The sequence below is a fragment of the Moschus berezovskii genome, chromosome 3 (genome assembly GCF_049115385.1).
Source record: "Moschus berezovskii isolate FMDL1 chromosome 3, NW_MosBer_1.0, whole genome shotgun sequence".
In the NCBI taxonomy this organism is placed as follows: Eukaryota; Metazoa; Chordata; class Mammalia; order Artiodactyla; family Moschidae; genus Moschus; species Moschus berezovskii.
The window spans coordinates 69,638,345-69,650,896 of record NC_142462.1 but is presented as its reverse complement, the minus strand read 5'-3'; the positions used below and the strand labels follow the sequence as shown (position 1 = coordinate 69,650,896).

The 12,552-nt window shown below is 36.4% G+C and overlaps 1 protein-coding gene across 4 annotated transcripts in view; it reads left to right on the top strand.

Annotated features, from left to right (window-relative positions):
• ANLN (anillin, actin binding protein) overlaps nt 1-12,552 on the top strand; it is a 57,698-nt gene that overhangs the window by 39,306 nt on the left and 5,840 nt on the right. For all 4 annotated transcript variants that reach the window (XM_055420877.2, XM_055420875.2, XM_055420876.2 and 1 more), the window contains 2 exons: nt 5,000-5,086; nt 8,359-8,466. In XM_055420877.2, the coding sequence (XP_055276852.2) occupies nt 5,000-5,086; nt 8,359-8,466 (195 nt within the window). The remainder of the gene's footprint in view (nt 1-4,999; nt 5,087-8,358; nt 8,467-12,552) is intronic.

The window sequence follows — 12,552 nt, the reverse complement described above, 5'->3', positions numbered from 1 at the left end:
GACATGAGTTTGAGTGAACTCCGGGAGTTGGTGATGGACAGGGAGGCCTGGCGTGCTGTGATTCATGGGGTCGCGGAGAGTCGGACACGACTGAGAGACTGAACTGAACTGAACTGATGATTATTCCAACCAGAGTGTCATTCTTTTTCACTGGGCAGCAGGAATGACAGAGTTAATCATTCCCCTCTCTATCTTGACCCTTCTGCTTCACTTTAAATATGTGAATGTTACCATTTTATTCTAATGACACAATTTCTCCAATTGAATTTTTCTTGTATTTGTAATCTTTAATTTAAATTCAAAATTATTTAACATTATCACATATACTTAAGCTCTTTTATTATTTAAAAGATACTTTTGGCCTGAGGTATCTTTGCTAAATATTAATATACTGGTGAGAATGATTTATTTAAAATATTTATGTGAATACTTTCATGCAAGATAGAAAGCATGATTTTATTTGGAAGAAAATATCAATCCCTCAAACTTCCAAGCAGTAAAATCAACAGAATCTCAATTTAGGCACTTAGTTTTGTTTGTCAATTTATGCTTCATGTTTTTTAAAGCTATGCTATTGGGTGCATAGATACTTAAGATTATCATATCTTCTTGATGAATTATTGACACTTTATCTCTCTGGTAGTCATCTTTAAGGTCTGTTTTGTTTGTTATTAATAGAATTATATCAGTTTTCTTACGATTGATGTTTGTATAGTATATCTTTTTCCGTTCTTTTTTATTTTTCCTGGCCGTGGCATGTGGCGTCTTAGTTCCCCAACCAGGGATCATACCCATGCCCCCTGCAGTGGAAGCCTGGAGCCTAACCCCTGGACCACTGGGGAATCCCCTCTTTTTCCATTCTTTATTCTTAACTTGTCTGTGTTCATATATGTCAAATTTATGTCTCATAAGCATATTTTATAGTCATGTTCTGTTATTGTTAAACAATTTTTTGTCTTTTCATTAGAGTGTTTGATACATTTATATTTAATGCAATACTGATAGGGTTGGGTTTCAGTTCAGTCGCTCAGTTGTGTCCGACTCTTTGCGACCCCATGAATCACTTTAGTCTACTACAAAGCAGGCATACTTACACTACATCTGGCTCTTGGCCTTTTTTTTGTCACAATTAATGAACTGATATTGATATATTATTATCTAAAGTTCAGCAGCCTGTTTTTGTAACTAAAGTATTGAAACATAATCATGCTTTTTTGGTCTGTCGCAACTGTTCTTTGTTGATTTGTTTTTCCTTTCTTGACTGCTTCTGAGAGTTTTGGGTAATCATTTTTCTTTTCTGTTGGCTTTTTAGCTGTACCTCCCTATATTGTTTTCCAGTTATTACTAAGAATTACAATATGCATCTTTAGCCTATTATTGTCACTACAGTCTACCTTGAAATACAATTACACTTTATGTACCTTGCAACTGTTAGAACCTTGCATTTGTCCATCCCATTATATTTTACTTCTACCCTTGTTATAAATCCCAATGCACTGTTATTTTTTCAATCAGTTTTTAAAGGAAATTTAAAAATATTGTCATTTGTATTTACCAGTTGTTATGCTCTTCATTCATTTCATAGAGTCAGACTTCCATGTGGGATTATTGCCTTCTTAGGAAGAAGTTTTTTTGTTTTTTAATTTCATTATAGCATAAGTCTGCTGGAAATGAATTCTCTTTTGTTTATCTAAAAATGTCTGTCTTTACATTGTCTTCTTTTCTGAAGGACTGCTAGGCTGACAGGTATTTTCCTTTCACCCATTCTTTTAAAGTTGCCATTTTATTGTTTTCGGACTTTGTTTCTGATCAACAGTCAGCCATCAGTCTTATCTTTTCTGTTTTTTAAATTTTTATTATCTTTATTTTTATTTATTTGGCTCTGGTGGGTTTCCATTGCTGCTCACAGGCTTTCTCCAGTTGCGGCAAGCAGGGGATACTCTTCATTGCAGTGTGTAGGCTTATCGTTGCAGTGCTCTTGTTATGGAGCATGGGCTGTAGCTGTGTGGGCTTTAGTAGTTATGGCACATGGGCTCTGTAGCTGCGGCTTACAGGCTTACTTGCCCTGAGGCATGTGGAATCTTCCCCAAGGGGATTGAATCCCTGTCCCCTGCACTGGCAGGCAAATTCTTAATCACTGGACAACTAAGAAAGTCCTGTTTTTAAATTTTTTTGTCTGTGCCAGTGCAGCTTGTGGGATCTTAGTTTCCTGACCAGGGATCAAACCTGGGCTCCCAGCAGTGAAAGCACCGAGTCCTAACCACTGGACTGCTAGGGAATTCCCCTTTTCCACTGTTAATATTTAAAAATTTGAGAGTTTGACCCTAATCTGCCTCGGTGTGGTTTTCTTTGTCATGCTGGGTCATTTCTTTTTCATATGAAGTTAATTAACTTTATGGAGTTCTATCTAGTTCATGTTTTATAAGTTTTGGCAAATGCTTAGCCATTATCTCATCAAATATTTCTTCTGCCCTGTTTTTTATTCTTTCTAGGACTCCAGTTGAATTGTATGTTGGACTCTTGATTATGTTCTTGCAGATCTATAGATCCTGCAGATCACTTTTTTTGGTTTGTTTTTATTTATTTACTTTTTTTGGTTTGTTTTTATTTATTTACTTTTTTTGGTTTGTTTTTAATTGTTTTTTCCTTTGTGTTTCATCTTGGATCATTTCTGTTTGCCAGTCTTTGAGTTCATGTCTTTTTTTTCTAATGTGCCCAGTTTTCTGTAAAGCCTATCCAATGAAAGCCTATTCAATTTCAACTTTTTTCTTATTCTAAAATTCCCATTGGGATTTTTATATATATATATATATTCTTTAGAGTTTCCATTTCTCTGTCAAAATTCTCCCTTTTCTCACCCATTTTTGTCCTTCTTTTCCTCTAAATTCCATAAAAAAATATAAATGTCCTTGTCTTACAATTCTAACATCTAGATCGTCTGTGGACCTGATATTGACAGGATTTGTTTTCTTTTGATTATAGGCCACCTTTTCCTGCTTTTTCATGACTTGTAAAACTTTTTAACTGTAGGCTAGATGTTATGTAATTAAAAAGCAGTAGAGTTTGAAGTAGGTGGTGATAATACCCTTTTGTCTCTTAGTGTAATCAGTAGTGGAACTGAGATGGGGTTTTGTTACTTGGGGTTAACTCTTCTTCTTTTTTTTTTTTTGGCTTAAGAAGCAGTTTATTTTTTACAGTTCTGCAGACTAGAAGTCCAAAATCTAGGCTTTGAGGGGGGTGGGTTCTTCTTAAACCTTCTCTCCTAAGCTTGTAGATAGCTATCTTAGGTGTCTTTCACATGGTCTTTTCTCTGTGTGTCTAAATCTTCTCTTTTTATAAGGACACAATCATACTGGATTAGGGTCCCTCCTAATGAACTAATTTAACCTTAGTGACCTCTTTAAAGGCCCTATCTCCAAGTATAGTCACATTTTTTGGTGTGGGGAGTCAGAACTTCAACCTGTGATTTTGGTAAGGGATGGATGGAGAGGGGACACAGTTCAACCATAGCATGGTTAAAGCTGTAGCATGAGTTTTAGGATTATAAATGTTGGAAATATATTTGTTTCTAAAGAATAAGAAAAAATTTTATGGGGACAGAATGATTCAACTTTAAAATAAACAATAAATTCTGTTTTCAGTAACTTGTTGGTTTCTTATGTTTCTTTTGGTTCAAAGCAATGTGCTTCCAATGAAAGAATCAGATTCCTTTTTACTCATTCCTCACTAAGTGGTTCTGGACACGATGGCAATATGAGATTTCCATTGAAATATTCATCCTTATCCTCTTCATCATCATTAGTGTTGGCATCATCATCAAGCTAACAATTATTACCTAGTGACTATTTAAAAAATTTTTTAATTGGAGGATAATTGCTTTACGATATTGTGTTGGTTTCTGTTGTACAACAACCTGAATTGGTTATAAGTATACATATATCCCCTTCCTCTTGAAGCTCCCTTCTTACCTCATGACGATTGATATTGAACATTTTTTCATGTGTTTGTTGGCAATTTGTATTTTGATTCTTTTGGATAAATTCTGAGAAGTGGGGTTGATTTATTTTATGATGGTTCTGTTTTTAATATTTTGAGGAACCCTCATACTGAAAAGATTTTCATTTTGATGAAGTTTGTCTATTTTTTCTTTTGTTGGTCATGCTTCTGGTATTATATTTGAGAACCACTGCCAAATCCATGATCACTGCAGATTTACTCATCTATTTTTTTTCTAAGAATTGTATGGTTTTTGCCCTTATATTTAGGTCATTGATCCATTTTGAGTTAATTTTTGTATGTGACATGAGGTAGGGATCCAACCTCACTCTTTTGCATGTGGCTGTCCAGTTTCCCCAGCACCATTTGTTGAAAATACTGCTCTCTCCTCATTGAATGGTTTTGGTACCCTTGTTGAAAATCAATCTGGGTTTATCAATGTGTGGGTTTATTTCTGGACTCTCAGTTCTATTCCTATGGTCCGTATGTCCTTATTCCAGTATCACACTGTTCTGATTACTGTAGCTTTGGATTTGAAATTGGGAAGTATGATTTTGAAGATTGTTTTGGTTATTTGGGGCCTCTTGCAATTCCATATGAATTTGAGGATTAACTTTTCCATTCTGTAGTTCACTGTTCTTTATTGCTGAATAATATTGTACTGTTTAAATATGCCAGTTGGTTTATCCCATCTTCTATCAAGTATGTTCGGTTGATAAGAGAATGGATAAACACGTATTGTCTTCTTAAATCTGTGTTTTCTTTATCACATTAACTTGGGACTTAGGGTTCTGTTTTTAATCAGGCTCTATGTTGAATGAATTTATTCTTCAGAAGCATTTGTTGCTAAGGAACCAGTGGCTTTTTGGCCACCTGCTTTATATTCCAGCTTTAGAAAATACCGTGTTTTCAAGGCATAATATTCTATATTCATGCTATTCATGATTTAAACACATTTTATCAAGAAAAACTTTTACAAATAATTTTCTCTCTTTCCTCACAGGTGCCCTTTTTATCTCCTTTGGAAGGTCATATTTATTTAAAAATAAAGTGTCAGGTGAATTCAAGTGTGGAAGAAAGAGGTTTTCTAGTAAGTAAAATCACTGGATCTATATATATATTTTTTTCCATCTTTTGAAGTATAGACTTGGTTTCCCATAGGAATGAAAGTCTGTGTGACTAAACAATTAACTGGTTCAGGAACGATTTGTTGCATGACCACTATATGCCTATCACTGTGCTGGTGCTGGAATGTAATGGGCCGCAAAAAATAATCCCGCCACTCAGAAACTTGTAGTTTAATAGGGAGTAATACAGTGCAGTACTGTAAGGGGAGAAAGCGTAGAGATCATGGGTGCAAACTGGCGGGACACCACGTCTTAGGTGTGTGTGGGAGGGCTCACTGGAAGCTCTGGGGAGTGACTTGTAAACTGGCAGCTGAGCAAGACAGCCAGGGGAAGAGAGAAGGGAGATGTGCTCCAGATGAAGGAAAAGCACGTACCATGGGCTGGAGGCCCCTTCCCTCTCTCACCCCTGCCAGAGAAAAACATGACACTTCTGGATAGCGGCAGGTATTTAGATAGTGACACAGTTAGAGTCAGAATGTGTGTGTGGAGGCAAGTGATTGGGGCGGGGGGAAGTGTATTTAGGAGAAATGAGACCAAGTGTTTGAAAGCCTTTTAATGACTTTATCTCGAAGCCAGTGGGGTGCTCTTATAAGATTTTAAGCAGAGGACTAACATCAAATTGGGAGTTTAGGAAGGTCATTCTGATTGCTGTGTGGAAGTGGACAGGGGAGTGAGGACCCTGAAGAAGACTAGCGAGGAGACTGAATTACTCCTTGAGAGAGGGGATGGTGGCTGGCTGACAATCTGGGTGGAGTGAAGGACTCATCGTGGAGGGATGAAGGAGGAAGAAGGGCAGGCCCTAGTGGTTTGGTTGTAGGGGTGGAGAAGCAAAATTAAGACTGTCACCCAGATCCCTGCCTTGCACAATTTGTTGGGTGACTATACTGAGATTAGGGACCCTGGGGAAGGAGCAAGTGTTTGTGTTTGCGATGGAAATTGTTTTTTCCCCAAATTTAATTGTGGAAAATTGCAAACATACAGCAATGTTGATAGAATTTGAATGCCTGTATACCCAGCATCTAGGTTTTGCCATTAACATTTTTTACTGTCCTTGCTTTATCATGTACCTGCTACCGAGCTATCCTTCTATTGAGTCCTGAAAATATATTTGTGGGGAAAAAATTTCAAAATATATCGTAGACATTAGCATGTTCCCCTGAATCCTCAGTATCCATCCCCTGAGTTTTTACACAGGCATATATCTATGTAACCCAGATTTCTTTTAAGATACAGAATACTGCCCCAGAAAGTTCCCTCATGTCCCTTGTCACTCAGTCCCTACCCAAGGGAGAAAGTTTTAATGATTTAAGTTTTAAACGACTTGAAATTGAAATGCCTAGAGACATGTTTCAGAGGTTTGAGTTTGGTACTCAAGATAGATATTTTAGATGAGATGAAGCTTTGGAAATCTGCAGCAGAGAGGTAGTATTCAAAGTGAAGGCAGACTTGAATAACCAGGAGAACACTAACGTTTAAGCCACAGACCTAAGAACAGAAGACTACCGGGAGGACAAGGGATAATTTAGTATCATAGTTGCCAGGGGAAGACAGTCTGAAAGAAGGAGTGATCGAGTTAGGTAAGGATTTATTGGAGACTGTTGGACTTATTTATGAAGTGGTCATTCTAGTCTTGCCAAGAGCAGGAGCTAGATTGCAAATGTGTTATAAAGGGCGTGGAAGATGAAGAATGAGAGTGCAGAAACTCTTTGAAACAAAGTTTGGCTGCAGTGGGGTAAAAAGAATGTGGTACTTGCAGAGGTATGCAGGGTGAAAGAAGGATTTTGTTCACATTTTATTAGGACTGAAGAGACTTGAGTGTCTTTTAAATTCAAATGGGTAGCTTCTAATAGGACCAAAGAGGACAAAGATAGAGGCAATGGGGAACTTGCACTAGGGTTAAGGAATAACGCATGGAAGAAAGTCATGAGAGTGAGAGCAAATGAGATCCAAGCCACGGTTCATGATCTTGTACAGAATTACACTTTTTCCATTATCAGAGGAGAAAAGTATGTGTGTAGAATATACAGAAGATTGTGGGTATGGTACAAGAAGTAGAGAAAATCTAACAGCTTTGGTTTTCTTTGTGAAGCAAGAGTTTGAACTGTATGTCGGATATCACAAACCAGTTTGCAGTTGCTGACTTAGGGTGTGGGAAGAAGAGCCAGACCTTACAGGAATCCAAGCTGCCAAGATGACTGTAAATCAGATTTCGTAGCTTTTACACACGTAAATCCAGCAGATGGCACTAGATATTCTTGGAAGAGTGTTTTTGTAAATATCAGACTTGAACATAGGGTACGTTTACTGACCTTTTCCTTTAATGTAAATATAATATTTCCATATCTTGCTTTAGATACCTTTAGCACCTGATAGACCCTTATGCCAACTGGTTCATTTGCCTATAAGGTCTGACCTGGTTAACTGCTGAGCTGGGCTCTTAAGTAGTTTAGAGTTATATCTTTTCAGGTTAACTCTGTCTTGAATCCTAGAGCCCATTCTTATTGCATCCACACTTACAGGAATGTAGTAAAAAAAAATTGCTCAGGACTCCCACAAATAACTTCTGTCCCCTGTCTAAATAGTGCTTTTTAATTACTTCTAACCTCTATTTAGAGATAGTGGTAGTAATTTAAATTAAAGTTAGTTGGTGCAGTTTTCTTTCCTGATGTGCCAGGGGCAGCTGGATTGAAGGAGACTACCAACCAGTGAAACTCTAAGTGATTCTAAAATGGTGCTAGTCTAGCTCTGCCAGTACTGATGAGCAGCAAGAAAAGTACATTCTGCATTAGCTAGAAGGTTCCAGTTCTTCTTTGTGATTGTATATTGTCATTTAATTTCCTTGGCCTTCAGTTACCCTAGCTATAAAAATGAAAAATCTGTCATCTTGTTATTTTTCTCTGATTATAGTAGGGAGTAATGATAACTTGTTATTATTTTTATCTATCAAATTTTTCCTTTTCTATTGCCTTTATAATGTAAAAGGTGAATATAAACACAGAAGGGAGCTGGTGAGTCATTTGTACTAACTTTGCTCTTGAGATTGAAATAACAAGATTTCTGGTCTTAATATAGAGTAGAATTAAAAAAATAAATTTAAGTACTTTAAAAAAAAGAAAAAAAATCATGCAAGTCGATTTTGAAGTATGAAATATGTCAACATACTGAAGTTTAATGTGTAGAAAACATTTAATTGCTCTTCGGGTTTCTAAAGTCAGTATTTCATTGACTTTTTCAGACCATATTTGAAGATGTTAGTGGTTTCGGTGCCTGGCATAGAAGATGGTGTGTTCTTTCTGGAAACTGTATCTCTTATTGGACTTATCCAGATGATGAGAAACGAAAGGTAATATTAATATTGATGGTCAGTGGTGAAAGCCCTGACTGACTTTCAGGTAATATTTTATGCAAGTGTTCCCTGTGGCCATGAGCCACCCAAATTCCGCACTCAGGTTTATTTACTAAGCCATTAAAATGTAGTGAGTGTGTGTGTGTATGTTTGTGTATATTTGTGTAAAAATTTCATATCTTATCCATTCCCTGTGATTTGACTACTCTTTAAATACCTTAAGGCATTTATTTTTCTTTTTTTTTTTCTGGAATGTTTTATAATATTTTTTAATTGATTTTTAGTCAGAAATATGTTAAATTCATTTTTGTATTTTATTAACAGTTGATTTACCTAAATCTGGGATAAAACAGAAATGGAAAACCACCATAGGAATATTGTGGTTTTAGTTTGTTTCTAAAATTTGATAATAGAATGTAATACATTGCATCTTATTTTTAAAAAATTTACTGTTATTGCCCAAGTGTGATAATTTATTATCCAAAGACTGGAAAATAGAAATAAGCAGAATTATAAAGTAAACTCATCTATAAAAGATAAATACTGTTCACATTTTGGTTGTATATCCTTCTAAATTTTTTAGATGTAAAATATATAATAATAATAATTATAATCCATTCATGAATCTTTTTTAAACAGAAAATATCATGTCTTTTTTAACTTGATTTTTACTTGATAATGAATGTCCTGATATCTTTCCACGTAGGTAAAAATACATATAATATTGCATTAGATAACTGTGTGTATTACGTTGTAGCCATGTAAAATTTTATTTTAAAATTTATTGTGAAATATTTGGAACATTCCAGAAAAACATAATTTCCACCAGCCTCTGTATTATCAGTCCAGTTGAAACTCTTTATATAATTTTCTTTCCTTCATAGAGATGACCCTTATCCTAAAATTATTTTGTCTCCATGTATTTCTTTAAATTTTTTTATATGTGACATATATAAGTAGTATAGTATTGCAACTGCATATTTTGAAACATTTTACAAATAGTATCACACTGTATATACTGTTTTGCAACTTGCACGTTTGAATCAACATGATTTGTGAAATTAGTGTAGGCTGGTGTGTGTAGCACGTATGTAGCTCTGCTTTGCAGAGCTTTACCCATCTTTCTCTGTACTGAAATACTCCGTTATAAGAATGCATCGCAATCAATTTATACACTTCTCTTATTTATGGGCACTTAATTATTTCAAATTGTCGTTGTTATAAACAGCTCTGCTGTGACTTAGCTGTATGGATCAGTGCTCTTTCTTTTTTATTTAAATTGGAGTATAATTGCTTTGCAATGTTGTGTTAGTCTCTGCTGTACAATAAAGTGAATCAGCTACATGTACACTTATCACCCCTCCCTCTTGGACCTCCCTTCCACCCCTAACCCCCATCCCACCCATCTGGGTCATCACAGAGCGCCAAGCTGGATCAGAGCTTTTGCTTGATTTTGTATCTAAGTAGCAGAATCTCTGGTTTGTAGGGTTTTGCACGTCTTCAGTTTAGCTAGATTTTTGTCTGGTGAATCTTGAAATTGGTTGTATAACGTTCTGTTCCCACCAGGAGTTCTCAGTGTTCCACATCCCAGCAACATTTGTTCTTTCAGCCTTTTAAACTCTGAATGTGATAGGTGTGAAATGTTATTTTACTGTGTTTTTATTTTAATTTTCCTTGACTGAGCATTGAGCAAGCATCTTTTCTTATGTGTTTTGACCACTTGTTTTTATAGTCTTTTGCTTGGCATATGCTTTAATTTATCCTTATAGTATCTTTACATAAACAGAATTTTTAATGCTAAGATAAATCTGTCAGTTTATTATTTTATTGTTTGCTTTTTTGTGTCTTAGTTAAGAAAACCATCTCTACTCTATACTCATAAAGAATATACTTCCTTATGACTTCTAAAAGTTATTAAGATTTATGTTTCACATTTAATTTACCTGGAATTGATCTCCCCCACCCTCCAATCTGGAAACCCCATTGTGCCAGCATCATGGGATGATCCATTCTTTCCCCACTCATCCGCATGCTGTTTCTGGCATGTATCAAGATATCGTTTTATATGTGGATCTATATTTAAGCTTTCCATTCTGTTTTCTTTGGCCCGTATCTCTCATTCTCAGTTACCATAGCTTTAAAATAAATCTTTATGCCTGGTAAGATAACTCTCCTCAGTTGTGTTTTTATTCAATAGTGTATTTATTCTTTTACACACACAACCAAGAGAAATAGATGTACCTATGTATTTAACTTTTTATAATTGAAAATGTACCAAAAAAGAGAGAAATTAGTAAGAGAGAAATTCCTAATTAATTTCCTTGTTTCATTTATCTCTCCACAGCACACACTTTTTTGTTCTCATTGGTTTGCTAAGGTATTTTAAAGCAAATATCACATTTCATATTATATCATATAATCTGTGAGTCAAGGTTGCCAGTTCCTGCTGCTGCCTCTGCTGCTAAGTCACTTCAGTAGTGTCCGACTCTGTGTGACCCCATAGACGGAAGCCCACCAGGCTCCCCCGTCCCTGGGATTCTCCAGACAAGAACATTGGAGTGGGTTGCCATTTCCTTCTCCAATGTGTGAAAGTGAAAGTGAAGTTGCTCAGTCGTGTCCGAACATTAGCGACCCCACGGACTGCAGCCTACCAGGCTCCTCCATCCATGGGATTTTCTAGGCAAGAGTACTGGAGTGGCTTGCCATTGCCTTCTCCGTGCCAGTTCCTAGCATTGGTAAATATGCTAGGAACCCAAGGAAGCCAGGTTTCAGGCTACCATTCTGCACTCTCTTCCTTTGGCCTGTGAAGGTTTCTTTTGCTGTCTTGCAAGTTCAGTTATCTAGCATTTGGGGGGTTATGGGAGGACTCTCAGACTACTTAGTTTCCCATACTTGCTGAAAACATGATGTTATTATTTGTTTTAAATAGTCCCCTATTACTGTTATTTAATTTGTTTCAATCTTTTCAGCATTATGAAAAAACATCAATTACACCTATATAAGAGCTCCCTGGTGGCTCAGTGGTAAAGAATTTGCCTGCCATTGCAGGAGACAGGAAGATCCCTTGGAGAAGGAAATGGCAACTCCAGTATTCTTGCCTAGGAAATCCCATGGACAGAGGACCCTGGCAGGCTATAGTCCGTGGGGTCACAAAAGAGTCAAACATGACTTACCGACTAAACAACAGCAGTACCTATATAAATATCCTCATGTACCTATATATTTACTTAGGATAAATTTCTTTTAGGTGAAGTTGTATGGTCTGGATATGTTCATTTAGAATGTTTTTTGATCACTGTTATTAAATTGTCTACCAGTAATAGAACATTTTATGCTTTCATTAGCAGTGTGTAAGAATTTGTTACCCCCAACCAATCAACATTGGTTATTACTATTCTCTTCAGACTTGGTCAATCTATTGTTTTAAAATGGTATATTTCATTCTAATTTCTTTTTAAAATTACTAATACATTTGACACTTTTATTGGCAGTTTCTAAATTGTTTGGGCCCCGGACTTCCCTGGTTAAGAATCTGCCTGCCAATGTAGGGGACATGGTCAATCCCGGGTCCAGGATGACTGCATATGCTGCAGGCAACTAAGCCCACGTGCCTCAGTTACTGAGCCCACATGTTGCAGCTACTGAAGCCCCTGTGCCTAGAGCTTGTGCTCTGCAGCGAGAGAAACCACTGCAATGAGAAGCTTGTGTGCCACAGTGAGAGAGTAGTCCCTGCTTGCTGCAACTATTGAAAGCCCGTGCACAGGAACCAAAACCCAGTACAGCCAAAAATTTAAATAAATAAATAAATATATTGTTTGGGCCCATGCTTGTCCCTTTTCCCATTTTTCAGCACCATTTAGTCTCGCAATTTTTTTTTTTTTTTCACTCTCATACTATAGGAATGACATGGCTTCTAAAAATCCAAGGCGGGAATTTGGCCTGATATGTAAAAAATATTTATAGATGAAATACTAGGTCTGGGTTTCTATTTGTAGAAAGGGAAGAAGTAAGAGGGTTAGAGACTAAAAGGGTTGAATGTGTATTTCTATTTGTTAGAACTGATTAATGGGTACATGGAAGCTT